At 31.7% G+C, this 18,745-nt stretch overlaps 1 protein-coding gene across 1 annotated transcript; it reads left to right on the top strand.

Annotated features, from left to right (window-relative positions):
• Window positions 1-2,950: 2,950 nt before the first annotated feature.
• LOC136852193 (glutamate receptor ionotropic, delta-2-like) lies at window positions 2,951-17,833 on the top strand. The gene is made up of 9 exons (XM_067126639.1): window positions 2,951-2,976; window positions 5,966-6,199; window positions 6,571-6,689; window positions 7,585-7,706; window positions 9,600-9,825; window positions 10,019-10,164; window positions 11,331-11,497; window positions 12,946-13,075; window positions 17,753-17,833. The coding sequence occupies exons 1-9, from the start codon at window positions 2,951-2,953 to the stop codon at window positions 17,831-17,833; spliced, it is 1,251 nt and encodes a 416-aa protein (XP_066982740.1).
• The last annotated feature ends 912 nt before the right edge of the window (window positions 17,834-18,745 follow it).

Below are 18,745 nucleotides of genomic sequence, written 5' to 3'. Positions count from 1 at the left end.
ACTTTAGGCATTCTGTCCTCTTCCATTCTGGCTTCAGACCTTCCATCTACACAAATTCTTATCGTTTCCCAAACACAGACACGTGCAGATGATGACTCTCCCGACGACTTTCACTTTTATTATCACTTGACCATTCTCGGACTTCATAATTATTCTATAAAATATGTTTTTCACTTGCTGTTCTTAAATCTGACACTCCTTCTACCTAAACAAATATAGTTCCATTAGTTTCCCCTTGTAGTGTGGCGATGAGGAACCCTTCTTACTTTTGTGTTAGAATGCTTTACATCAATGAATGTTTTGAAAATATCTATAAGGAAATTGTGAGAGTCACGCTACAGAGAAACTGTCCTAGCTTGATTCTATTACCAGAACATGCTGCTGAGTCATTCCTGTCATTGTCTCGGGATATAATAAAAAATAAAAATTCGAGGTTCGGTATACTAAAAAAAAGATAAAATAAAATAAACATTCAAGGCACATTCTTGTATTGATTTCACGATCGCCGAACGAAGAAAGAAAACTTAGCCACCGAAAATGGACAGGTCTTGATGACTGAGAATGAAGCCACTGTAAAATGAATAAGGAGAGGGAATTAATTATCAAAGCAGAGGGCCTTACAAGTTGCTTGATAGCGCCTGGAAGCTCCCACTCGCCCAGGAGATCTGAAAGAGGAAAGGTGTCCTGAGGACATCGAGGGACACAAAACGGAGGAGGGTTAGTGGTCTGGATCTCTCTCTCTCTCTCTCTCTCTCTCTCTCTCTGTGTGTGTGTGTGTGTGTGTGTGTGTGTGTGTGTGTGTGTGTGTGTGTAGAAAGCATTGTACCATTTAAGTAATGTCTAAATCTCATATTACTCGTTAATTTACTGGTGAAAACTTTCAGATCGTTATAGTACTACACATCCTTTTTTAAATTAGGCCAATTTATACAAAATCTAACAACATTGCTTGAAAACAAAATAAAAATCTTCGAAAGATTCAGTTACCCAAAATGTGTGTTGAAATCGATTTGTTTCTTTTGTTTATCTTTCTTGACACTTGTTCACTCTTCTTCTCTTCCTAAATTTTTCTCAATAAAATAAGTAAAGAAATAAATAGACAAGTATATATATATATATATATATATATATATATATATATATATATATATATATATATATATATATATATTTATATATATATATATATATATATATATATATATATATATATATATATATATATATATATATATATATATATATATATATATTATATATATATATATATATATATATATATATATAATTTGTAACCTTTAATTAAGCTTCGCTTGGAGAAAGTAAAGGAATTATTGTAAGGGAGCCAAGTACGTCTTACCTAATTTCTAATCAATATTCATCATACTAGAGAGAGAGAAGCCAACTATATCGCTAATCCTCTCCCTAGTATAATGAATTTTGATTAGAAATTAAGTAAGTTGTATATTTACCTATCAATAATTCATTCAATTCCTCTAAATGAAGCTTAATTAATGGTTCCCGAATTTATATATAGACATATATATATATATATATATATATATATATATATATATATATATATATATATATATATATATATATATATATATATATATATATATATATATATATATATATATATATATATATATATATATATATATATATATATATATATACAGTATATATATATATATATATATATATATATATATATATATATATATATATATATATATATATATATATATATGTATATATATATATATATATATATATATATATATATATATATATATATATATATATATATTTATATGTATGTATATATATATTAATATAATAGTATTTTTGTGTGTGTATACATATATATACTTAACTAATAGATTCTTTTCAGATTGGCCTGATACCTCTGAAGGATGGTACTTATAACTAAAACTACTCTAGGTAAGTGGCTGTAACGCTTGTCTCTGAACTTTAAATCACTTTCAATAAATCCTACAAGTAAATGTAGTATTTAGCTTTTTGTTATTAGTAACACCTCCCTATTGTTGATCTGCATATAACGACACAAATACCTGGGCGTAACTGTACTTGGTCTTTGATTTTCTAAATAATACTAAATTAATCAATGAAAGAAAAATATCAGTATTTTCTCCTTCAGTTTATGAAAATGTAACAACGTTTTTCCTGTCAACAGCATTACTTGTCACCCTAAACGCATTCGTCGTGGTGGAATGTTCAGCAAACGCCACCGTTCACACTGCAACGAGTTTGAAGGATCGTATTATGTTCGGCTGTGGTAATAATACGTATGTAATCTGTGTGTGCATCATTCAGTGGTTAAAAACGGTGATTATAACCTGTGCTACTTATCTGCAACATCATTTAGCGTTAAAGTGCAGCTAAAATTTGATTAGCAAAAGGTCTTGAGTCATAGATAGTTAAATATAGAGTTTAGGGTTAGCTTAACAACAAAACAGAAACAATTTAATTCTAGGTTTGAGTTTCAGAAAACTTTAGAGTCGAATAATGTTTATAACGAAAAATGAAACAATTATTATTCACTTTCATTTGAACTAGATTAACAGGGACACTACTTACATCTTCATTAGATTAGGCATAAAATTAAAAACTATAGTTTTATTGTTTCAACCGTACCGGTAACTAAATCCAAAGCCTCCTTATTTAAGTAATTACACTACAAGATTTAATTCTAGTTACTGTAGAATTTCAAGTACCATAAGTAATAACACGGCATTCTCAAAACCAGAATATACCATAGAAAGAATAGAATATTGAAATTTTTCCAAAGACCAAGCACTGGGATCCATGAGGTCATTCAGCGTGGCAAAAGGAAATTGAGAGTAGAAAGGTTTGAAAAGTGTAACAGGAGAACCTTGCAAATGCACTAAGAAACTATTGTAAGAAGAGAATGGATAGCAAGATGGAAGACAGAGAATATGAATGGAGGTATAGTAATAGGAATGAAAGGGTTAGCAGCTAGGGGCTGAAGGGACGCTACAAAGAACGTTAAGTAATGCCTACAGTACACCGCGGGAGGTGCATCGACGACACTACCCACCTTCAGGGACCAGAATATAGCGGATTTAATTATCATTAAAAAAATATCAATAGTTTTCTTTTTTATCAAAACTGACACTATATTAATCATTTTCTTCTCTGTGAATTGTGAATTATATATATATATATATATATATATATATTATATATATATATATTATATATATATATATATATATATATATATATATATATATATATATATTATATATATTACAGAGAAGAAAATGATTAATTTAGTATCATTTTCTGATCAAAAAAAACAATTGATTTTTTTAATGATATAATATATATATATATACTTATATATATGATATTTATACCCTTGAAATATATATAGAATTAAATATATATAAATATATATAAATATATATATATATATATATATATATATATACAGATATATATATATATGTATGTATGTATGTATGTATATATGAACAAAGTTACGGCAACGAAGGAAAGGCGAAACAACTAAGATACTAAGCATTTTTGTCTTATTACCTAGATATGGTCACAGTACTTAGTATCACAACTGTTTCACTTATCCTTCGTGGCTATAACTTTGTTATATAATATAATCATCACATTTTTATATTATTCGTGATTTAAATATATATATATATATATATATATATATATATATATATATATATATATATATATATATATATATATATATATATATATATATATTAATTTCAGTGATCCTTATGGAAGCAGCTTCTTGACATTTATGAAGAAACTGGTTAACTCAACACTTTTGAACATACAACTCCTTTACGAGATAGGTCAAGAAGGTAAGTTTTTATTCTTACCGTGTAATTTATATCAGTGATATAACAAATCATTTTGAATAGTCAGATTAAATAACAAAAAAATTTAAAAAGTTTTCTGTAAATTTTAGTGCTTGAGAAAACAATGACCCTCTTTTGCTTCACCGTTTGAATTTATTCTCAAGTATTTATAATAACTAAATCTGAACATAAACTAATAACATAAATATCTGAAGCAGAGGCAAGGATAGATTCATTATGGAAGGATATATATTCATCAATTTATCCATTTTTTTAGGAAGTAAGGAGGAAATGTTGTCAAAGAATAAAATAGGCATTGAACATTAAAAATAACGAGGATCTTGACATTCTCGTTTTTTCTGTAAAGGAAAAATGTTTCCTCAGACTGGAAATTATCTGTTTTTAACTTTTCCTTTTTCAGAGAAACTGAGATTATCAAATATCTACGTTGAGTTATGATTTTATTTTTCCTTCCCAACAAAACAGATAAGGCCCAAAGGATGATAAATGAATTATCCACCGAAATGTCTGGGTTGATGACCTTCCAGTACGATACTTATCTAGGAACAGTAGACGTGATCATTCGTTCAGCAAAGCAAGGCACATCTTTGTTGACTTTATGCAGTTTTCAAAAGGTTTTGGATATCTTTCAAAAGGTAACGACCACTTTTGCATTTTGTCATTATTCAGTGTTGATATTCAGTTATGTATAACTCATGTTTTTTGTCATTGTTCAGTGTTATTATTCAGTGTGTTTAATTTGAAGAAGCACAAAATTAAAAGCCATTACACACAATAAATCTCACATTAACTGCATCTTCTCATACTTTACGAATTACCGAACTTTGCTGAAACAAAGAAGAATAGTTCACTTGCTATAAAAGTTTAGTTATTATTATGCACTTCATCTAAGCTCTTACAAGTTGATCTTCATTGAAAGAAGAACTTAAAATAAATGGTAGGAATCCAGTAGTTAGATAATTAAAATATATTAACAAATTTGAAATTTACTTTTTAAATAGGTGGTATATAGTTTAATTCTAGTTTTGCACTAGAACATTTACAATAGTAAAATAGTAAGAATAGAGTGTGAATAACTTCAGATTAATAAAGTATAATTGAAATATGAAAAATATACATACTGTAATTTATACTGAGAGGAAAAAATAATGTTTACTACATTAATTTACAAATTACAGCTTCTGAGAAAATTTACTGTTTCTCGTGAGAAAATTCAGTGAGATATTATTCTACGTTCCTCATATCTGGTATAAAGATGAGATTCACTAAACCATACAAAGAGAAGATAAATACCTTTCTATCATAACTAAACAATCCTTCTCTAGTATGAATTGCTTTTCCTTCTTTCAGATCAAAGCTAAAAGGACCAAGAGTCATCTGGTCAATTGGGTTTTATTATTCGAGAAGGGGGAAGTCACGAATAAGTCAATGGCTGCTCTACAAAATCTAATCTTTGAAGGAACTCACGTCACGTTAGTTAACCAAGAAACGAGTGGAAAGTTTCTCGTGTTTTCTTCAAATGTAATGGAGGACGGAATTATGAGGTATTTCTTTTTATTGCTGGACGCATGTATAGAATTGCTGATTAGTAGTTTATTTTTTTTTACATGGACCAAATAATTTCAGCTCAAAAACGGAAAAGTACGATAAAATCTTGTTATATTTTCCATTTGCAAAAAAAAAGATATGCACTCTGAATGTCCATGCATATACTTTTCAACAATTTTCTCTTTCTCTCTCTCTCTCTCTCTCTCTCTCTCTCTCTCTCTCTCTCTCTCTCTCTCTCTCTCTCTCTCTCTAAATTCCCTCTTCAATGCTATTAGCCATATGCAAGTCACTGCAGAGAGAGGCCTCTTAGTGAGAACTCTAGATAAAGTCTGAAATACTATCATTTAGTCTTTCGTTATCGTTGTCCACGTATCCTACTCATTCTTTGCCTAAGGCATCATTGAGTATCCTACAACCTTTGCCTTTTGCTATCCTCAATATTACGTCTTGATATGGAACTATTCCTCAGCATTACCATTACCTATTGGTTTCAATTAATGGCCTTCGCGCAGGTTTGCCTACAAGGGACACTGGAACAGCACCTACAAAGGCAAAAGACCCCAGCTCCTCCCCTTGTATGACCCCGACCAATACCGTGACATGAAAGGCAGACAGTTCCACATAGCAGCCAATGACGCTCCTCCTGAATTCGAGCTTGGGAAGCGAAACGATGATGGAAGCGTTCAGGCTATTGGAGGGACTGACTTCAAGATCATCAGATCGCTCAGTGAGGTTTTAAACTTTACGTAAGTGTTGTATCTGGCATTTTAATCGATGAAATTGTATTTTTTTCATCATAAAGGGAACAATATTCTTCAAAATGGATTACCAAGTACTGATAACCGCCATTAAAAAGATCTTAGATAAACTTGAAGGTTCAAATAGGTGTTCACACAATTTCTCAGTATGTCTAAGATAGTCATATTTTCAGTTCCTGTTGAAGTTTCCATTTGAACAGTTTCTTAAAATATAATTTGTGTATTTTTACTAATTAACTTCAATTTTCGTACCAGTATATTGTTACAAATCAACGTTTTAGATGTTATTCCCCAGTAATAGAATATTCATGTTTAATTGAAGTATTCCTGTATTATAAATATTACTTTAATATTTGCAGGTTTAAGATATTTCCCTCAGTCGACGGTGCTTGGGGCTATCCTCAACCTGATGGGAATATCACTGGAATGATAGGAATGGCAGCAAGAAGGGAGGTCCACTTGGCTGTGACTGGAATTGGTGTGAATGGTTAATAAATACTTTTCAGAATTTTATTCACGGTGGTCAAATAAAATCAATCAATTTTATATCGCTCACGAAAGGAAATAATATATTTCTCAAACTGTTCAAAAATGAACAGGCACCCCCTTTAATATTTATTCATGTATCAAATGTCTATATATATATATCTCTCTATATATATATATATATATATATATATATATATATATATATATATATATATATATATATATATATATATATATATATATACATATATTATATATATATATATATATATATGTGTAGTATATATATATAAATATACATATATATAGATATAATATATATATACATATATTATATGCATGTATATATATATGTATATATATAAATGACATTTTTATCACACAGTGATGTACATACAACCATAAAGCTACAAATGTCGTTTAATATCCAATTCACGATACTGGGGGAATATCTCCGAAGGAGAATTATCACCGAAAGGGAATTTTAAGCGATAAATGGATAGGTATTGCAGTATATCGAACACTCGATTCGGTACTTTCCAAGGACTCCAGTCGACGGTCAAACCACTGAGCTAACAGTCCAGCGTGAACTGGATATAGAATATTTGTTGCTTTATGATTATATATATATATATATATATATATATATATATATATATATATATATATATATATACATATATGTTATATATATATTTACCTATATATATATATATACATATATATGTTTATCATTTATTTATATATATATATATATATATATATATATATATATATATATATATATATATATATATATATATATATATACATAAAAATTTATATAAATACATAAATATATTAGTCTCCAAATATTTATGATTGCCAAAATTCATTCATTACAGAAATACGGAACACTGTCATCGATTATACCATTTCCTATTCGTTCGGATATAAGTGTATTTTCTCAAGGGCACTCCGCGAAAAAGGCAGAGAATTCGCCATCTTGGCACCGTTTTCGCTAGAGGTGAGAAAATTATATATATATATATATATATATATATATATATATATATATATATATATATATATATATATATATATATATGATTATAATCACTTTTGTACCTGAGTCATTTATCACACATTAAAACAGGTCAAAATAAGAGACGGAATGCAGGTCCTGGCCGGTTTCGACTTTATTTCCAAGCTATTGACGAAGGACTGATACATAGTATTAGAAGTCACAAATATATATACTACAGAAACAGTCCTGACGAACATACACAACCGTTTGAGACTACAGATCCGCCCACAGGCTGGTGTAAAGGTAGGAGCGTCCTTCAAAACTCATTTGGCTAAAAATCACAATATACTCTCAGGGGACAATAATGGTAAACGTACAGACCATAGGAGACTACAGGTACAAACAGGACAGGTGTTAGGGAGGCGGGGTTGGAAAACTCATTAGCACTGCTGCCCCCATACTGTGCTTACAAATATATTAATCTTATTTCCATACATTTCTACCGCCTACCTTGAAATTTAAACAATTTGCAAATTTCTTTTAATATTAAAGGATCATGTTTATACATCTCTTGACTGGTATTTTTGTACATGTTAGTGAGAAAAATCATGCTATCAACTGGGAAGAGGCAAAAAGGAATATCATTGGAAAGGAATATCATTGAATCTACCTTTATAAACGAAAGTTACAGCCATATTATGAATATCAGTCAAAGGATGTATAAACTTGATCCTTTAATATCAGGTGTGGACCTGTAGTCTCCTAAGTATTGTTCCCTGAGAGTAGATTGTGATTTTTAGCCAAATGAGTTTTGAAGGCCCCTCCTACCTTTACACCGGCCTGTCGGCGGATCTTTAGTCTCAAACGGCTGTGTATGCTCGTGAGTACTGTTTCTGTAGTATATTTATTTGTGACTTCTAATACTCTGTATCAGTCCTTCGTCAAAGGCTTGGAAATAAAGTCGAAACCGATCAGGACCTACACCTGTTTCTTATTTTTCACCTGTGGCAATGTGTGAGATATATATATATATATATATATATATATATATATATATATATATATATATTATAAAATTCTTATAGGCCTAATCTGGGAAAAATACCAAACCAATGCAGCTAACCCCTACCTGAATGTCTCACGCTTTCACCGCTCAGCCCATTGACCACTACACACCACTACATAACCATTCATGTTCCGGTTATGTCATTTTCGCTAAGTAACAGGACTTACCTTGACACTACCAAATATCACCAATGATCAACATCACAGGTATAATACTAACCACCATAATTAAACAACACTATAAAATTATCACTCATCACTATAAATCATCATCAATCCTCACTACTAACAGTGCCAACTAGCTTCGCTGATACAAACCTTTCATCACTGCAAGTGCGCACCATCACCGTTATCATTATTTTATTAAGCCTTCATAGTGACTGAAATATGTTTTTAACTGTTGATATTTTTTTTTCAGTTTTTTCTCTCACTTGTGAGAATTACGATACATCTCCAGCCTTGGAGATGAGATGTAAATTATTTTGTCGAGTTGTTCCATGGAAGCAGTAAATGCTACGTGTGGAACAGAGCTTAATTAAGACTGTACAATAAATATAAGAGCAGGAAGATTTCGTAAATTACATGGTATTACATGGTAAGTGCTGGATTGGATTGTTTCAGTTCTCTCTCTCTCTCTCTCTCTCTCTCTCTCTCTCTCTCTCTCTCTCTCTCTCTCTCTCTCTCTCTCTCTCTCTCTCTCTCTTATAATACTAAATTTCATCAGTCCAGGTTACACCGTATTTATACTGTTAATTATTTTTATGCTCAAGCCTTTCAAAGATAATAAAATAAGAAATTACCTTTCAGCACTTTTTCCATTTATTACAGATATGGATCTGCATCGTGATCACGACCCTGGCCATAGGTCCAATTTTAAGGCTTCAGTCTGAAATCTCAGAAGAATTCAGCCCTCAAAAATCGAAGTGGGACCTTCAGACTTATTCACTCAATATATTTCGCAATTTGGTTCAGCAAGGTAATCTTCTCGACACAGAAAGCCTGTCCCAGAGGATCACTTTCTTCTTCTGGTATATTTTTTGCTTGGTCGTCTGTGGTAAGTTATTTTTTCAAGTATTTTTTAATATATTGATTCATTAGTCATCTTGTAAGTGAATATAGATCGATAGGGTAACAGACTAATAGGGTAAAAGAGAGGGTCTTCTTCCGAGATAGATTTAATTTTCTAATAAATTCATACATAACAGAATATGTACATCATTTCTTCATACACAAATGGTTTATTACAGTTCTCTACTCTGGGACATTAACTTCATTTCTTGTTGTCCCTGTCTACGAGAAACCAATTGACAGTTTGCAGGACCTCCCGAGAGCAGTTGAAAATGGATTTACGCTGACTGTGTCCGAGGGCACTCTCCTGGAATATGCGTTTAAGGTCAGGATGAGCAATTATAATTCATATTTATGAAACTGTTCAGAAATTCCAAATTTCTTATTATTACTTGGGTATAACCAACGAATATATATCCAGGAAAGAATGATTTACATGTTTATTACATATGAATAAGGGAGTCTTTCAGAATATCATTTTTACATTTTACATATTACATTTAACGGCATTTTATAAATTAAAGGAATTATGAGAACGATGCAGCTTGAAAATGCTCATAAGCAAATGTTTTATGCATTCTGTTGATCACGAATTTTTATACTCATAAGCAAACAAATTTTATGTATACTCTTAATCACAAATGATTAGCCTTCGTAGATATATAAAGTTTAAAAATCTAACACTCTCCTTTCAAATATGTGAAATCTACTTTTTAACCATAGTCATTACTCATCCAATATTCAGACATATGATAAATAACATGACTTAACTTTTTAAGGACGCGACCCAAGGCATTTACAAACAAACCTGGGGACTATTCAACCATAAGGACAGATCCAAGAGTTTTGTGAACAGCACTAAAGCTGGGATAAGACTCGTAAGTAAGAAAGGTACTGTAATTTGTGCACTTACTCTGAAGCAACTTGTAATATGCTTTTAAATGAATAGTTTAGCTTACGTTTTTAAACCTAGAGAGGGATGACATTTCACATTATTATTATTATTATTATTATTATTATTATTATTATTATTATTATTATTATTATTATTATTATTATTATTATTATTATTATTATTATTATTATTATTATTATTATTATTATTATTATTATTATTATTATTATATTCAGAAGACGAACCCTATTCATATGGAACAAGCCCACAGGGACCATTAACTTGGAATTCAAGCTTCCAAAGAATATGGTATTCAGTAGGTAGAAGTAAGAGGAGGTAAAGGGAAATGCAGAAAGAAGATATCTCACTTCTTAAAAAAGAAAAAATAAATTAATAAATTGATAAGCAGATACACATTTATTAAAATGCATGTAAGGAGAATAGTATTAAGAGGTAAACGGACACTCAAAAAAGTAATTTCGCAGGTCAATCCTCTTGTCTTCTTATCTGGATAAAATCTTGATTTTATATTTATTGCACCTTTGTATCTCAAAATACCTCATGAAAGCTCCTTTTCCTTTCTCGTGGCTTTGAAGATCTTGCAGGGGAAATCAGTGCACATTGATCCATGCGATAATGGAAAAGTTGTCTCATTGGAATTGGGGGAACATAAATTCTACGTGGGTCGTGAAGTCTTCTATCCAGCTTTTTCTGCATTCGTTTGCCCACAAGGGGCTCCTTACCAAAGACCTTTCAGTAAAGTGTAAGTCTCAGTGTTATTTTGTATTAAAGCATTGCTTGATAAATTACTGGAAATACATTCATACGTGTGTAATACATTTGGAAATACATTCATATACAGTATGTACAACACATTTAGAAATACATTCATACACGTAGAATACATTTGGAAGTACATTCATCATATGTACAATATATTTGGTTTACATCATTGTTATTCACTGTTATCATGTTCATTTTGTCTTTACAATTTGGTGAATTTACTTTTTTTTTTACTCTTTGGTTATCTAAAAATGCTACCTTTACTCGATCATATTTTCTGTCCTCTTTATGTTTGTGTTGGAAAATGTTTTGTACTTTCTTGTAATTGGTTACCCAAAAGGGCCGTTTCTAAAATCTTACACAATAGTATTTAACAGTGACTATTACCACCCCGGCGAAAATAGAACGAAATAGTGTCAGCTACGACCATGGGGAAACCAAAAGAGATGAAAAAGATCCAGACATATTGGATAAGAACTATGAGAATGGAAAATGGAGATGAGAGGAACCTTGTAAGAATGATGGAGAGAAAGGCTCAGGAAAGACAAGGGTGGCGGAATTTCACAGAGGCCCTTGACGTCACAAGGCTTTGGAAATGTTGACGATGTTATATATGAACAAAAGCACTCTTTTTGGATGCAGTACTGCCCTAAAACAATTCACCTTCAATTTTAATCATTTAATTACATTTTATTTTTTTCTTATTCTAATGACTGATCTACTCTTATTGCATTTCCTGTTATCTTCTTGTAACTTCTCTCAAATGAACACCAAATTCTTTGGTGGATTGAATTTCAAGTCACTGGCCCCTGTAATCTTGTTCCATTTGAAAAGGAGTTTATCTTCTGAATAATAATAATAATAATAATAATAATAATAATAATAATAATAATAATACTGACCCCTTCTAGGCTTGTTCCACAATAATAGAAGTTTATATTCTGAATAATAATAATAATAATAATAATAATAATAATAATAATAATAATAATAATAATAATAATAATAATAATAATAATGTTAATAATCCACTAATAGAATAATAATAATAATAATAATAATAATAACAGACACGTTAAGCCTGTTCCATATGAATACGGGTTTATCTTCTGAATAATAATAATAATAATAATAATAATAATAATAATAATAATAATAATAATAATAATAACAACAACGACCCCTTAGGCTTGTTAAACATGAATAGGGGTTTATCTTCTGAATATAATAATAATAATAATAATAATAATAATAATAATAATAATAATAATAATAATAATAATAATAATAATATTAATACTAACAACAACAACAACAATAATAATAATAATAATAATAGTAATAATAATAATAATAATAATAATAATAATTTGGACATCATTAAGGTAAAAATGTCTCTATCTCACTCATCCCTTTTTGGGATTCCAGAATCAGGAGACTTGTGGATGCTGGGATCGTGGACAGGTGGTATGAGGTAGAAAAACAAAAAATTCCGAAGAAGCATGACGAAAAGGACGAAGACTCCAGTTCCCCGGCCATCACTCTTACTTACCTTCAGGTCAGCATGTGCATATATATACATATATATATATATATATATATATATATATATATATATATATATATATATATATATATATATATATATATATATATATATATATATATATATATATATATATATATATACTGTATATATATATATATAAAATGTCCATAAAATACTATTTGGACGTTACAACCATAAATATCGAGGGTTTCTAATAGACTTATTATATAGTGATACACTGTTTACTACAAATCAGAAACGACTGCAGATATGAAGTATTTCGTCCGTACATCTTTGGCGAATCTTATGATTTAAATACTGTTACCATTGCTTTTTTTTTTATTACAGTCATCCTATTCGGCTGGGTGGTTTTTATAGTGTGGGGTTCCGGGTTGCATCCTGCCTCCTTAGGAGTCCATCACTTTTCTCACTAATAGCACTCTCTTCTGCGTGAGACCTGGAAGTACTTCGGCTTCTAGTTTTTCCGGGTTCCTTTTCACGGATCTTGGGATCGTGACTAGTGTTCCTATGATTATGGGTACAATATATTTCTTATTTCTATTTTCAGGTCTTGATACCTATCAATTTGTTCTTTCTTTCTCATCTACTCTGGTTTCCCATGGTATTGCGACATCAGTGAGTGATACTTTCTTCTTGATTTTGTCAATCAGCGTCAAATCTGGTGTATTGACATGTATCACCCTATCTGTTCTGATACCAGAGACCCAGAGGATCTTTGCCTAATCGTTTTCTATCACTTTCTCAGGTTGATGTTCGTATCACTCCTTACTGCAAGTTAGCTGATGTTACTTGCACAGGGTCCAGTGGAGGGCTTTTGCTACTGAATCATGCCTCTCTTTGTACTGGTTCAGTGCAAGCGCCGGACATTCACTTGCTATGTGGTTTATGATCTCGTCTTTCATATTGCACTTCCTGCATATGGATGAGATATTATTTCCATCTATTGTTCTTAGGATATATCTTGTTCTTAGGGGCTGATCTTGTGCCGCTATTAGCATTCCTTCTGTTTCCTTCTTGAGTTCTCCCCTCTGTAGCCATTGCCATGTTTCATTGCTGGACAGTTCTTTAGTCTCACTCAGGTACTGTCCGTGCATTGGTTTGCTGTGCCAGTCCTCTGTTCTGTTTTTTTCATTCTCCTGTCTCTGTATATTTCTGGGTCGTCGTCAGCTTTTATCAGTCCTTCTTCCCATGCACTCCTTAGATACTCGTCGTCACTGGTTTTCAGATATTGCCCCAGTGCCCTGCTCTCGATGTTGACGCAGTTCTCTATACTTAGTAGACCTCTCCACCCTTCCTTTCGTGTTATGTATAGTATGTCTGTATTTGCTCTTGGGTGTAGTGCTTTGTGTATTTCATGTTTCCTAGTTTTCTGATCTATGCTGCGGAGTTCAGCCTTCGTCCACTCCACTACTCCTGCGCTGTATCTGATTACTGGAACTGCCTATGTGTTTATGGCTTACGTCAAACAGCTTGATGTTGTCCATGAACATCAGATGGTTAATTCTCTTACCTCCTATCTTGACCTGGTACCCAGCATCCATCTTCTGCAGTACTTTTGTCATGGGAATCATGGCTACTACGAAGAGTAGTGGGGACAGTGAGTCGCCTTGAAAGATACCTCTCCTGCTCTTAACCTTTGCTAGTATTATCCCAGAGCTTGTAAGTACTGTATTCCAGTTGCGCATTGTATCTTTTAGGAAGCTGCCCCATATATTTTCAGGCATTCTACTAGCCATGTGTGCGGTATCATGTCGAAGGTTTTATTGCAGTCAATCCACGCTATACTTAGGTAGATTCTCCTTCTCTTACTATTCTTCATTACCATTTTGTCTATCAGGAGTTGGTCTTTTGTGCCCCTATTATTATTATTATTATTATTATTATTATTATTATTATTATTATTATTATTATTATTATTATTATTATTATTATTATTATTCATTACAGGCTGCATTCTTCTTAATGTTTCTTGGTTATCTGGTGGCCACGATTGCATTATTAGCGGAGGGGGTCCTCTGGGCGTTATTTAGAAAAAACAAATGACGGAAAATAGCAGAGGATCCTTATGGAAACTGACTACAGAAGATTCTACTGAGGAAAATATCGGTTAATTTCATACGTTTTCTTAATGCATTTCCTCTTTTTTCACAGTGAGATATTAATGAATATAAAAACAGAACTTGCTTACTCGGCTTTTCTTCTCTTTCCAATATATATTTTATGCTCTTTTTAGGGTGCATAAAAAAAGAGTGATTTTATGATTTGGAATAAAAGTTTTGCTCCAACCTCAAAGAAAGGAATTTCAAAAAATGAAAAATGAGAATTAAATAACTGACATACTCAATTATATTTAATTTTATTTCATTTCGTAACTCAGTGTTGTTAATTTGTTACCTAAGCTTCGAGGAACTGCCAGTTAATGTTATACAGAAAAAGGGTTACAAATCACTCTCTGCTTGAAATGATAACTTATATTGTAAGTGACTTCATCAATAAATAATTGCAAACTGAATTTCGTCTTTTTCCTTATATTAGAATAATTTTATGAAGGTTTTGCGCTTCATTAACAGCTAGCTCTAACATTTGTCTATTTATCTGGTAAAAAAATCTAGTAATATTTCACATTTAAATATCAACTGATTTACATGATTTAACATTATTGTAGCAATTGACTGTGAGACACCACCTGGATAACAGTTTTAGATAATCGTTTAAAAACTAATAACTAGTTTTGAATAATGAATAAAAAATCCATATTTTTAAATAATTTGAAATCAATAAAAAGACTGTAAATGGCTTTAAATAACATCACAGTTGAACGATGGTAAATTTGATTAGGTTGCAACATACCAATCTCACCTGACGGGTTCACACGTTCCAAGAAAAATTATCAAGTGACAGGGGAACATGATGGCTCGTTCTGCTCTCGCGCCCATTAATTAACGCCCGTTCTGAATATTCCAAAGGACCCCTAGGGTCTGGGGAGTGAAACCATCTGACCGCATAGTCGAATACCCTCGAGGATCGCTCGGTTCCTCGTGGAAGTGGGGATGGAGTTTGGGATTCAGGAGGGACGTGATCCAATATTGTGGAAATGGTTACTGTTTACGTCAAGAATTGCTGTCGGTAGAATGGAATATGTGGTTCTATTGTATAGGTGAAACAATGAAGAAGAAGAAGAAGAAGAATAACAGAAGAAAAGAAGAGAAATAAACAAGATTTTCTCTCTCTCTCTCTCTCTCTCTCTCTCTCTCTCTCTCTCTCTCTCTCTCTCTAAACATGTAGAGTGCTTTACTTTTTATGTCATCAATATAGGGGAAACCCCATAAACGCGTATGTTCCTGAAATATACGCAGTCCCTATACTACGTTTATTATAGTCATCCCTATTTAATAATTCTCCATTTCAGAAGAAAACGAAGGATATCCATTTTCTTTCTTGCAAAATCCCGCTACATTCTTACTTACTTACGCTCTAGTGATGAGAAGAAATCTCATAACATATAAAGAGGCCTTCCTTATGTCCATATATGTTTAGAGAAAATAATTATGGAAAATAAAAGCAGAGATAAATACCAAATAAACAGGCGGAATTACGTACCCGTTTCTTAAAGGTAACTATTCAAAAACAAAAACAAAATATGGCGAAGCACTTCGACCCTTCAAAACACCCGATGGATATAAAACTTATACAAAATACCCGAGTTAAGATTCTGCCCTTCTCGGTGACTTAGGTTTTCAGTAGGCAAAATAATTCCTCCAACAAGGTTGGGTTCGGATCCCACATAAGGATGAGAATTTTTTTCTATGGTAATTTAGTTTTTAACTGCAAGGTCTATAGTTAAAAATGTTTTCAAATGTATTAATAAATAAAGATGTAATTTGATGCAGATAAAATTTAAAGCAGAAAACAATATTTATCAGACGTAAGTCATTATTAAAGCGATTGTATATATATATATACATATATATATGTGTGTGTGTTTATAATATATATATATATATATATATATGTGTGTGTGTGTGTGTGTGTGTGTGTGTGTGTGTACTTATATATAATTATATGTATATTTATATATATAGATATAAATATGTATGCATTGCCATGGTCACTTTTCTGTGCCCCCACCAAGTTCATAATCCATAAATAAAATGGGTCTAGAATGGACTGATCGACTGCAACAACCGAAGGAGGAGAGAGGAAAAGAAAATACTCAAGTAGTTAAACCTAACTGATTAACCTAAGTTATTTACAGTAATTACAAAGAACCCAAGTTTTTGGGAAGCACACAGACATCATAAATGGTCAATATCATAAATTACAAATTACAAATTCAAATAACTGTCTTTAACTAAATGATGAACAATTAGCTACATAAAATGACCTAAATAAACACACTAAACAACAGCAACAAATAAACCAATAAACGTTTAACCATATGCTTGTTCATTACTGATAACAATAATTAATACGAGCTATACACTTGCCCATCACAAATTACAATAATAACAATAAGAGCCATACTCTTGCTCGTCACTAATGAATGATCAGGTAATGAACCATCATATATCACGCATAAAGTGAAATAAACCATCATAACGATTACTCAACGCCCATACACTTCTCCTCCAACATATCTAAATGAAATAACCATATCATAAACAGATTAATCATCCAGAACCACAATACACGATCCTCGAGGACGACCATCGTACCCTGCCGAGACACAGCCAAAGACCACGATAGAATCGATGCGGCAGCAGCTTCGCTCCCCAGAAGGATATTTCCTCAAAACTGGTAACCATGGTTGAGTCACCACCTCGACCTCGGGAGCTGGGTTAACGTCCTCCTAGGCGGTCAATACGTGACCCACACCTGCGGTATAAGGACTATCACCAACAACTAGGTGATACTTCAAAAACTACTGCTGCTTGTTCTCGACTGCATCACGAGAACCTGTCGATCTGTCGACTGCATCACGAGAACCTATCGATCTGTCTACTGCATCACGAGAACCTGTCGATCTACCTTCCAAAACCTGACCGAGGAAGAAAAAAACACAAAGAGACGAACGTAACCTCGCCTCCTCTCACACAACAGGAGTGCAGGATAACAAATGAAACAAGGCTGTTTCAAATTAACAACTGAGAAACCTAACAATATAAAAAAATATATATATATATATATATATATATATATATATATATATATATATATATATATATATATATATATATATATATATATATATATATATATATATATACAGATATCGACTGAAATGGAACCACTACTTTTTTCATTTTGAGTCGCTGGTACTCTTTTGAATAATGATTTAGCAAGCGATACCTCTTTGCGTGAATATCTAGATGCTTCATGAATTTCAATTATAAAGTTCCAATGAAAATGAGATGGAGTCTTGCCTACTCAGCTATCCAGCTTCGTAACCTAATTATCTATGACGTCGTTATCCAGGAAAAACTAGGATGTAAAGAGAGAGAGAGAGAGAGAGAGAGAGAGAGAGAGAGAGAGAGAAATCTTATTTATTTCATTCTTTTTTCTTCTATTATTCCTCTTCTTTGTTATTCCACCTATAAAATAGAACCACATATTCAACTCTACCATCAGCTATTCTTCACGTAAACAGAAACATTTCCA

Source organism: Macrobrachium rosenbergii, chromosome 25 (assembly GCF_040412425.1).
Source record: "Macrobrachium rosenbergii isolate ZJJX-2024 chromosome 25, ASM4041242v1, whole genome shotgun sequence".
Lineage (NCBI taxonomy): Eukaryota > Metazoa > Arthropoda > Malacostraca > Decapoda > Palaemonidae > Macrobrachium > Macrobrachium rosenbergii.
The sequence above is the reverse complement of the archived record's forward strand: the minus strand, read 5'-3'. Positions and strand labels throughout refer to the sequence as shown.